The sequence below is a fragment of the Myodes glareolus genome, chromosome 15, assembly GCF_982192425.1.
Source record: "Myodes glareolus chromosome 15, mMyoGla1.1, whole genome shotgun sequence".
Classification (NCBI taxonomy): Eukaryota; Metazoa; Chordata; class Mammalia; order Rodentia; family Cricetidae; genus Myodes; species Myodes glareolus.
Window position 1 is genome coordinate 31,648,299 of NC_142040.1, and position 12,311 is coordinate 31,660,609.

At 39.4% G+C, this 12,311-nt stretch overlaps 1 protein-coding gene across 5 annotated transcripts in view; it reads left to right on the forward strand.

The window, feature by feature from the left end:
* Adamts6 (ADAM metallopeptidase with thrombospondin type 1 motif 6) overlaps positions 1 to 12,311 on the forward strand; it is a 211,614-nt gene that overhangs the window by 155,196 nt on the left and 44,107 nt on the right. For 4 of the 5 annotated variants that reach the window (XM_087896876.1, XM_048442950.3, XM_048442953.3 and 1 more), the window contains 2 exons: positions 7,972 to 8,135; positions 8,979 to 9,117. In XM_087896876.1, the coding sequence (XP_087753002.1) occupies positions 7,972 to 8,135; positions 8,979 to 9,117 (303 nt within the window). Of the gene's footprint in view, positions 1 to 7,971; positions 8,136 to 8,978; positions 9,118 to 9,779; positions 9,869 to 12,311 lie in introns of all 5 variants that reach the window. The other variant, XR_015734982.1, reaches the window with a different exon arrangement.

Below are 12,311 nucleotides of genomic sequence, written 5' to 3' on the forward strand. Positions count from 1 at the left end.
AAAGGTTGAGATTTCCTTTTAAAATCTAAATAAAATTTTGATTTTTTTTTAATGAGACAGAAATTATTTGGGGATGTAACTCAGTAAACAAGCCCTGGGTCCAATAGAGAGGAAGGGCATGAGTGGGGCTGGAGGGAGGGGACAGGAAGCAGAGAGAGGCAGAGACAGAAAGCAATGCCTAAAAATGAGAATCTTAAAATAAAAAAAAAATCAAAACCAAATAGTGCTTAAATCTGGTTGAAACTGGGTAGGTGCAGTCCATCTGCAATCTGGGCCTGCAGCTCCTTGCAGGAGGACTGAGAGTAGAAGGTAAGCTCCTGAGACTGTATTAGAGAGGCCGAAGGGAGAGGATGGGGAAGGGTTGAATTAGCCCTGGGAAAGGTGAGTGAATCTTTACAGCATCTCTGAAGGCCAGAAAGTGCTGATGTATTTGCTACGGGATGGGAGGACAAAATGTTTTAGAGAGGCAGACTACACACCCTGGTCCTTTCAGTCCTTTTGTGCCCCTTCTTCAGTCAAGCTGACCGATTGATCACTAATTTATAAGTTTTGTAGAGGTGCTAAAACACTGCTTTTGACATGTGTATTTTTGAACTTTACCTATTTTCTCCAATAGCTTTCTGAAAGGTATGCATATATCTGTGCATATCTATTGATCTTTTCCTTTGTAAATTTTTAAAGAACATCAACTTGAAAGCTTTGTTCATGCTGAGCAAGTGCTCTGAGCTAAGTATCCTTTGTGGATCATATAGTTTCTGAGTCTCCAGTCATGCTTAGACACATTTCTCAGATTTTAATGTGACAAGAAAAAAGTCCTCTCATTTTTTTTTGGCACTGAGTAATTTAACTATATTTAATTTTAAATATTTATCAATTTGGCATTCATTTTTTTCTTTTACCTTTTTTTTAGATGAAGTTCGTATTACATAAGAGTAAGCATTTAGAACAACAGTTCTCAACCTGTGGGTTGTGATCGCTTTGGGACTCATGTATCAGCTATCCTACATATTAGATATTTACCTTACGATTCATAACAGTAGCAAAATTACAGTTATGAAGTAGTAACAAAAGTAATTTTATGGTTGGGGAGGTTGCCACAACATGAGGAACTGTCTTAAAGGGTTGCAGCATTCAGAAGGTTAAGAACCACTGATCTAGAGTGAACAGTTGGTATCATTTAGTACATTCCAATCATTTTCAGACCCAGAAGAAAATCTTGCAAGCATTAAGCATTCCCCTTCCCGTTTCCTTATTCCTGCAGTCCTTGTCACTACCCAGCTACCTATGGGTTTGTACCCACTCTAGGTATGCCATATAAAGGAAGTATAATACTTTTGAAGTTCACTACATTATAATAGGCATCAGTATTTCATTTTTATCTGTATAATATTCTGTTATTGCCTTTGTTACAAGTTGGTTTTGCATTTATCCATTGATAGATATTTGGATATAGTAACTATTGACATAATACATAGAAGCATTTGAGTATCTGCTTTAGATTGTTCCAGATAGCTACATAGAATATTCTTAAGAATGAGATGTTAGTTCAGTACTTTTGCCTTAGTCCTATTTCTTTTTTACATTTTCATTTCTAATTTACGTTGCTTCCTTTGTAATACTGTTCTAGTTTCATTCTGTTGCTACAACAAAAACCTTAATCAAAGCAATTAGAGAAAGATTGGGTTTATTTGGCTTACATTCCAGGTCACAGTCCATCATTGAGAGAAGCAGGGCAGGCTCAAATAGGAAACTAAAGCCAAAATCATGGAGGATGCTGCTTGCTGACTTCTCACTGATGCATGTGTAACTGGCTCTCTTATACAGCCTAGTCCTACCTGCCAGATAATAATGCTGCCCACAATGGACGGAACCCTCCAATATCAATTAATAATAAAGACCATCTTTCACACATATGCTACCAGGATAAGCTGATCTAGGGAATCCCTATCTAGACTCCCTTCCTCAAGTGACTCCAGGCTTTGTCAGGTTGGCAGTTTAAAGCTAAGTAGGATAGACATCAAGCTGATATCTGTAGCTCAGGTACAGGTCACGCCAGCCAGTTAAACAGGTGAACTCAGACTCACTGCTGAACCAGAGGCCACACTACAGGTAGGCAGCTTACCTATACTCTCTCAGTGCTTCCCACAAACATACTATCCGTATCCTCCACTCCCTTCCACATCAATGCCCCCCCACTATCCAATTTGTATGGAGATTCCCCTACTGAACCAAAGGCTACCCGAATTGTGGCCCCCAACTCAGACAGAGACTCCCTGCTGGACCAGAGGTCACACTGGCTGCCACAAATCCAGGCCATAAAGATCAAAGCTCCAAAGAGAAACAAAGGAACAAAACACTCATCCAACAAAGACAAACTCAGAAATCGGCACCTAGACGTATAATCACAGGAAGCCCAAATATGTAGACACCAGTGTAAGAAAGAACACAGTCAACAATAGCTTGGGAAATGTATCAGTACCACAACTCAGGTGTCCTACTACAGCAAGCCCTAAATATTCCAACACAACTGAAGCACAAGAAAACGGCCTTAAAACCAACTTTATGAAGATGGTAGAGGTCCTTAAATAGGAAATGAAGAAATTTAAGAAAGCACAAACAATTGTAGGAAATGAAAATTTCCCTCAAAGAAATGCAGGAAAAACAAACACTTGGAGGATACAAATAAACACTTGAAGGAAATGATTAAAACTGTTCAAGACCTGAAAATGGAAATAGAAGCAATAAAGAAAACACAAACGGAGGGAATTCTGGAAATGGAAAATCTGGATAAGCAAACAGGAACTATAGATGCAAGTAGCACCAGTGGAATTCAAGAGATGGGAGAGAAAATCTCATGCATTGAAGACACTCTAGACGAAATAGATATACCACTCAAAGTAAATGGTAAGTCTAAAAAATTTCTGACACTAAACATCCAGGAAGTCTGGGGCACTATGAAAAAAATCAAACCTAAGAAAAATAGAAGTAGAAGAAGGAGAAGTCACCCAGCACAAAAACCCAGAGAATATATTTAACAACATTATAGAAAAAAACTTTCCCAACCTAAAGATGGACATGCCTGTAAAAGTTCAAGAAGCTTATGCAACACCAAATAGATTGGACCAGAAAATTCTCTTGCTGCACAAAAATCAAAACACTAAACATACAGAACAAAGAATATTAAAAGTGGCAAGGGAAAAGGTCAAGTAACATATAAAAGACGACCTATTAAACTTCTGAACAGACACTATAAAAGCCAGAAGGGCCTGGACAGATGTCTTGCCACAAATGCCAGCCCAGACTACTATACCCAGCAAAACTTTCAGTTATCATAGGTGGACAAAACAATATATTCCACAAAAAAGTCAAATTTAATGTCTATCTACAAATCCAGCCCTATAAAGGTACTAGAAGAAACGCTCCAATCCAAGGAGGTTAACTACACCAAAGAAAACACAGGAAATAGTCTCATACCAGCAAAACCAAAACACACACACACATATAGTACTTGAATTTCTAGCTAGTGCAATAAAACAACTAAAGGAGATCCAGGGGATACAAATTGGAAAAAGAGAAATCAAAGTATTGCTACTCACAGATGATATGATAGTAAACAACCCCAAAAACTCTACCAGGGATTTCCTACATCTCATAAACAACTTTAGTCAAGTGACTGGATACAAAATTAACTAAAAAAAAAATCAGTAGCTCTCCCATATACTAACAATAAAAGGCTGAGAAAGAAATCAGAGAATCAACACCCTTTATAATAGCCAAAAATTGTAGTATGAATGAGGAGTGGGCTGCGTCCTGCTGCCCAGCTCCCATCTGCCCGGCTAGCTTAATCCCTGAAATAACCACACGGAAATTGTATTAATTAAATTACTGCCTGGCCATTAGCTCTAATTTCTTATTGGTCAACTCTCACATCTTGATTCAACCCATTTCTAATAATCTGTATGTCACCACGTGGTCGTGGCTTACCGGGAAAGATTCAGCATGTCAAAGTTCCAACACAATTCTTTACCGACCTTGAAAGACAATACTCAATTTCATATGAAAAAAAAAAACACCAAAATACTCAGGATATCCAAAACAATCCTGCACAATAAAAGAACTTCTAGAAGTATCAACATCCCTGGTTTCAAGCTCTACCATAGAACTACAATAGTAAAAATCACATGGTATTCCCATAACTGCAGGAAGGTTGATTAATGGAATTGAAGAGCCAGACATAAATCCGCTCACCTGTTGACACCTGTTTTTGTTTTTAATAAAGAAGCCAGAAATATACAATGGAAAAAAGAGAACATCTACAAATGGTGCTGGTCTAACTGGATGTTGGCATGTAGAAAAATACAGATGATCCATATCTATCACCCTGTACAAAACTCAAGTCCCAGTGTATCAAAGACCTCAACATAAAACCAAATACACTGAACCTGCTAGAGTAGAAAATGAGGAATAGCCTTGAACACTTGACAGAGGAAACAACTTCCTGAACAGACCGCCAATAGCACAGGCGCTAAGATCGACAGTTAATAAATGGGGCTTCTTGAAACTGAAAAGCTTCTGTTAGGCAAAGGACACTGTCAACAGGACAAAAAAGGTAGCCTACAGAATGTGAAAGATCTTCACCACTCCCACATCTGACAGAGGGCTGATTTCCAAAATGTATAAAGACCTCAAGAAACTAGACATCATAAAAATAAAAATGGGGTACAGGTATAAATAGAGAATTCTCAACAGAAGTATCTCAAATGCCAAATAAACACTTAAAGAAATGTTTAACATCCTTAGCCATCAGGAAAATGCAAATCAAAATGATTCTGAGATGCCATCTTACACGTGTTAGAATGGCTAAGATCAATAATACAAGTGGCTGTTCATGGTAGAAAGGATTTGTAGCAAGAGGAACACTCCTCCATTGTGTGGGCAAACTTGTATAGCCTCTTTGGAAATCAATATGGCAGTTACTCAGAAAACTGGAAATTAATATACCTCAAAATTCATCTGTCCCACTCCTGGGCATATACTCAAAGGACACTCCATCTTACCACAAGGACACTTGCAGCTTTTTCATAATAGCCAGAAACTGGAAACAACCTAGATGTCTCTCAACCAAATAATGGACAAAAAAATGTACATGTATTTACACAATCGAGTATTACTCGGCTGTTTAAAAAAATGACATTATGAAATTTTCTGGCAAATGTGTGAAATTAGAAAAAAAAAACATTTTCAGTGAGGTAACCGAGACCCAGAAAGACAAACATGATATGTTCTCACTTATAAGTGAATATTAACTGTAAAATAAGGGTAATCATGCTACAATCCACAGACCCAGAGAGGCTAGGTAACAATGAGGGCTCAAATGGGATGCATGGATCTCCCTGGGAAGGGGAAATAGAATAGATTTCCTGGGTGGATTTGCAGCAGGTTGGGACGGGAACAGGGAAGGATCAGATGGGGGTGGGGTGAATTGGAGGGAAAGAGTTCTAGGAGCAATGACTGGATTTGGGGGATATTTCAGGAATGGGGTAGAAATCTAATGCAATGGAAAGTCCCTGAGTCTTTGAGGGTGATCCTAGCCAAGATTCTAGTAACAGGAGATGGTGCCTGAACCAACCATCTTTTGTAACCAAGCATGGCCTCCAGTAGAGAGCCTGGTACACCAACCCAGCCACAAAACCTTCAACCTACAATTTGTCCTACCTCAAGATGTGCTCAAGTAAAGGTGGCACAGAACTTGTGTGAGTGGCCACCTAATGACTGGTCCAACTTAAGACTCATGCCACGAGAGGGAGCCCACGCCTGGCACTGCTTGGAGGGTCAGGAACCAGACGCTGGATAGCCCAGAGAGCCAGGATAGAACCGAACACAATTGGCAAAAGACAAACAAACAAACAAACAAACCAAAAAAAGTCAATTAAATGATTTCTAATGATCAATTAAATAGTCAGATTCTGACATACTCAGATTGGAGTATCAGTATTGATATACTGATGAGTATGTCATCAGAGAGGTTTCATCATTGGAAACCTCTGATAGGAGCAGATGCAGAGAATAAGAGCCAAACATTAGGTGGAGCTCAGGGAATGCTCTGGAAGAAGGGGAGAAAGGACTGTAGTAGTAAGAGAGGGGTCAAGGCCACCGTGAGAAAATAGCCCACAGAATCAACTAACCAGGACTCATAGGGATCATAGAGTCTGGAGTGACAATCGGAGAACCTATATGGGTCTGATCTAGGTCCTCTACATACATGTTATGGTTTTGTAGCTTGGTAATCTTACAGGACTCCTAATAGTGGGAGTGGGGGCTGTCTCTGACTCTTATGCCTGCTCTTGGGATCCTTTTCCTCCTACTGGATTGCCTCATCCAGCCTTGATATGAGGGTACGTGCCCAGTTTTAGTGCATCTTGTAATGCCGTGTTTGGTTGACATTCCTGGGAGGCTTGTTCATTTCTGAAGGGAAACAGAAGAGGAGTGGATCTAGAAGAGGCCTGGAAGGTGAGGGGGAGGGGAAACTGTGGTCAGGATGTAATATATGAAAAATAAAATTAATTAAAAAAATTTTTTAAAAAGTGAGATAGGACAAAAACAATTCTCTTATGACCTGGATCTATTTTCAAACTCTTTGGTTCTGTTGTTCAGTTGTCTGTGCTCCAGAACCACAAGTGTTCCCTCACCATGGCCATTTAATCATTCCTTTACTATTTAGAGAGTAAGTCTGCCCCTCACTTCAACCCTCATGCCAAGCTCCTCTTTCATTTTTTCCTAATGCCCTTCTTATCCTCTCATATAAATGCTTCATTCATTTTCATCAATGACATTATGAATACTTAATTAGTTACCCTCTTAACATTCATATAAAAATTATTGCAGTTCTTTGGTTGACATTGTTTTATTATTATTAATTCTGTTCTTTGACAATTTCATATATGTATGTATATAACCCATTTTTATTACTCTCTTTCCCCTACATCCATCCTTATCAACTTCTCCACTCCTTTTTCTAGATTTATGACTTGTAGTTTTGTTTATGACCATTTAACATAACCAGGGTCATCTGTGTGGTCATTGGATTGAAAGTATCCACTGGAGCCTGATGGGGTCACTAGTGGGTAAACAACTGAAGGCAACAAGTTGCCTTCTTCCTAAGTGTATCTGTAGCAAATAGTTCAGTAGTGATAGATAGGGAGGCCTGAGGACCTCCCCATCCCTGCCTCACTGTCAATGATCCTGTTACTGTGCAGAACTAGTACAGGCATTGCATCCACTGTAAGTTCTTTTATTCCAGTTTCATTTAAGTGAGGAACAGATGATATGGTGGCTCCCAAACAACTGTAGACCAAGTGCTCAGGAGGCTAAGGCAGGAGGAGGCTTACAAGTATAAGACCAGTGGGTTCTATAGAAAAACCTTGTCCCAAACATAAAGCAAGGGCATCCACTTTTGCTTTTGAAACAAGGTCTCACTCTGCACCCTAGACTGGCCTTAGGCCATAGCTGCCCCACACTTCTCATGTGCCTGGTGCCATCTCACGCGACCTGTGACTCCTTAGTCTCTCATTGTCTCACTTTATGGTGGATGCAAGCATGTGTGGGAGGAAGGGCCCTGCCTTTACCCCTCAGGTCACCTGGCAATCACCTTCTTCCTGCCCTGGGGACCCAAGATATAGATATTAGTCAAAGATTTCTAAGTCCCCTTTTTTCTATGCATTTTTAATTTTAGAAGGTGGGGTCCCAGATAGGAATATCCTCATAATAAAGTTAGTCACTGTTTGGGAGAAGTAAAAGCAACCAAGGGGAAGAGAACCAGATGAAGTGAAAAAAGGGAAGAGAGGACAGATGGCCTAGCATTGTCTCTGAATTAAATGACGGTTCATTATAAACCTACTGCAGTAGTTGATCCATGATATACTACTCAACAAAATTTAACATTTTTAAGTGGATTGTTGTTCTCTTTTCCAGCTTTAAAATCTGAAGGGGATGATTACTATATTAATGGTGCCTGGACTATTGACTGGCCTAGGAAATTTGATGTTTCTGGGACAGCTTTCCACTACAAGAGACCAACAGATGAACCAGAATCCTTGGAAGCCCTAGGACCCACCTCTGAAAATCTCATTGTAATGGTAAATGTGTCTTTATCATTACATTTTCACTGTAATTTCCACATTGTGGGGTTGAAAAGGGCCATGTTTGATCAGCTCTGTTTTGCAGGTGATGGAATTAAGGCAAAGGTAAGATGATTTTATCCCGAAAGTGTAGACACTGCAGAGCGAAGGCCATAGATCTCTTGCCAAGTGACTTTCGTCTTTTCATAGTTTTTTGTTTGTTTGTTTTTTGAGACAGGATTTCTCTGTGTAGCCCTGGCTATCCTGGAACTAGCTCTGTAGACCAGGCTGGCCACCAACTCAGAGAGATCCGCCTGCCTCTGCCTCCCGAGTGCTGGGATTAAAGGTGTGTGCCACCACTACCCAGCTTTTCATGTTTTCTTGAGTAAAAGTTTTATGACCAAGCAGTATAAATGAAAACAATGACATACTACCCATGAACAGAAAAAAGAAAGATTTTATTAAAACTCATGTGCTTTGAAGCTGTGTTGTAGGCCACTGAGATGCCTCATCAGATAAAGGCGTTTGTCACCAAGCCTAAGTTCAATCCCCATGATTCACATGATAGAAGGAGAGAACCAACTCTGACAAATTGCCCTCTGACCTCTGTACATGCTTCAAGGCATGTACACACCCTCCCACCAATAAATAAACAAAAATGTAATAGTTTTTTAAAGTTGTCATAGGTTCAAGGTCAGCCTGGACCACAGAGACTGTCAAAAAGCTAAAGTAAATAAACAAATGTTCCAAATTTCCTGTAAGACATGCTCTATGGCATTTTCTTCTTCAGAAGAAATGATAAGTATCTAAATGAAGGCTCATTGTATTTTAATTATCTTCACCAGTTGTTTTCAATGGCAGGTTCTACTCCAAGAACAGAATTTGGGAATTAGGTACAAGTTCAACGTTCCCATCGCTCGTCCTGGCAGTGGAGATAATGAAGTTGGATTTCTGTGGCATCATCAGCCCTGGTCAGAGTGCTCAGCTACTTGTGCTGGAGGTAAGACACCCACTAGGCAGCCCACAGCTGGCAGTGTGGAAAGACCTACTCCGAGCTGTGTTTTTTGTTTGCTAAAGAAGCTAATTGGTAACATTTTTTGCAGGTTTGCTTCAAGCTGTAATTTAGCAAAAGAAACTTTGCTTAATTATATTACATTCTGTTTGTTTCAACCTCATGTAATTTACACAGATTTGTTGGTAAAATACATCTTGACACATGAGTATCTCTGCTGGTGCTTCTCCAAGACTATCTTGAAGGTGGGCTGTTTGCTTTTCATGAATACATTCTTGGTAAAGAACATCAAGAGTTTTAAAATAAAAACCAGCAAGAATCAGACGTCACAAGTGCAACTTGTTGTAATGGGGCATGAGAATGTATGTGTGCTTGTGTGCTTGTGTTTGTACAATTGCGTGTTTCCCACAATCCCGTTCAAACTCCCTTCTCCAGCCATCAAAGTTAAGGGGCAGTATACTGGGATGCTGCATAAATTACTGGTGTCTGGATCTCTGGGCTAACCATGTTTAGTGACCCCATTATAATCCCTCAGCGAGGTAGATGTAGCTGGTAGGCAGTGGTTGGTGATGTGTTGGTTGTCCCATGTGCGTTTTTCATGGGTGCCTTTTCCCCACAATTTACTCTATTCCTAATCCTCCTCCCTCTAGTGGCCACCAATGCAATTCTTTACCTCTGGCTGGGAGAGCAGGACAGTTGGCTTCCTTCAAAGCCAACACCCTTGCTGCTTCATGGACTGGTGAGTAGAAGTGCTGTGCAAGCAGCATCTTCCTTCTCTCTGGAGACTAAATGCACCACCTCCACCACAAAGCTTTATTACAGTAGGCAAGAAGCAGACCCATCCTTCAAGGCCAGGGATGCCTGGAGTACCTCACCATCCCAAAACCCAAGTATACATTTAAAATAATAGTATTTAGAATGTTGAAATGGAAATAAATGGCATATTTCCATTCTAAACTGTGTAAAAATATATGTATTTCATGGACTTTTGTCCATGTATCCATTGGCTCTCCAAATGATTCAAGTATTTGAATAGGAAAAGAATATTTTCAGAAAATGATTATCATATGATAGAATCCATATTTTTGAGTCATTAAAGTTAAAATCATTCATTACTATGACCCTACTTCCAATAATAAAGACTACACAACATGAAAAGTCAAAAAATATGAATAATGCTCTATTAATATTCACTCATGTGGGGCTGAAGAGACGACTCAGTGGTTAAGTGCATGCCTGCTTTTTCTAAAGGTCCTGAGTTCAACTCCCAGCAACCACATGGTGGTTCACAACCATCTGTAGTGAGATCTGGTGCTCTCTTCTGGCCTACAGGCATGCATGCAGGAAAAATACTATAAACACAATAAATAAATCTTTTTGAAAGATTTCACTCATGTGAAATATCATAAAATATGGTTAAGTAGAACTTGCTATCTATTTTAAAAGTTCTCCTATTCCCACCTATTTTATGTATGAGATGTCTGATGTCTCATAAAGTTTTCAAAACTATAATGCATCACCACTTCTTTTAATAAAATAAAATGACTAATACCATTGCAGCTTATTCTCAACTAATTCACTTTTTGTTCCCATAAGGGCCATTGCATTATATTTAATGTCATTTATACATAAATCTTTACTTGTGCTAATTAAATCACTTTTAGTTACTTTATGAATTAAATTAATCTTCCCCTTCGTACCAACCAACAAAAAAATCATTAAGATAGCATATATTTAAGTAGTATAAATAAATAAAATTATTAGAAGTAGAATAAAGGATGAGTCCAAATAATTTAAGGTTTAGGCTTTCTAATAATACCCTAACGCTGAGGTCAGCTGGCTTGGGGACAAGAAGGAGTAGTAGTATATTCAAGTTCTCAATAGAATGCTGAATGGGGGGCCCTGCTGCCTGTTCTTGTGCTCTGTATGAGGATGGTTTAGACACAGTCTTGCCTGAGGTCAAGGAGAAATTAAATGAATTTCCAATGCTCTTTCAATCACATGATTCTTTTTGTTCAGAGAGCACATAGTCCAACAAAGGTGGAAGAGGCATGAAAATTTGATTCAAAAGAAAACAATGAGTTTACTGAAGTAAAAAGTATAAAAAATCTAAATGAGTTATTCTTTTCCATAACATTCATATTGAAAAATGGAAATGATTTGTGAATGAGGAGAAACCTAAAGAAAAAGAAAAACCCCTGGAAGGAAAGGTTTCTTTTCCATAGTATAAACTACTTTGGTCTGGGGTTACTGATCTTATATTTGAAGTGGTTCTGGAACCCCAAACTCTGCTTGAGTGTGAGTGACTTTGAGCTTTTATGACGTCATTGCTTTTGTTGAGAGGGAGGTCAGTGATTGGAAGTTGGCAGATGATGTGTGCAGAGCTGTCATTTGTCTTGGTCATCCAGTTGTGATCTGGGGACCAGCTGCCTCAGCATCAGTTTACTGAGAAGCTGACTGGGGGCCCTATATCAGAACTTCAGAGAAACTGAATGGGGACTGTGTTTTCACAAGTGCTCCAGGTGGTTCTGGTACCCACACATTTTGGATCACTGTTGCTTTCAGAACAACTGAATCCTAGCAGTGTAGGGATACAAAGCTCAGGGCCTGGTCATTGAAGTCTGCATCTTTCAGATGTACAATATCTGATACATTCTAGGAAAATTGTAAGCACTTATAAACAGTAAGTGGTTATGAGCACCCATGAGACCATCAAACAATAATTTTGACAAATGTCTTATTTTCATTTTCTGCTGATGTGATAAAAATCCCCTGATAAAAACAGCTTAAGGAGGAAAGGACTTATTTAGTCACAATTCTAGTTTATAGTCCATCATTGGACGGCAGCTCAAAGTCAAGACATAGGAACTTGAAGCAACTGGTCACATTCCGTCCACAGTCAAGAAAGAGCAGAGCACAGTGGATTAATGTATGTGTACATCCAGTGCGCTGCTTGTTTTCTCTATTCTTACACAATCCAATATCCCTTAACCAGAGAAGGGTGACACCCACTGTTGGTGGTTTTTTCCACTAATCAAGACAATCCCTCATAGACATGCCCACAGACCAACTTAATCTAGACAATTTGTCACTGAGACTCCCCTTGCCAAGTGACTCTAGATTGGGTCAAGTTGACAACTAAAACTCAAGATCAAAAAAGTATGTAAGCCCTTCTTTCCCCT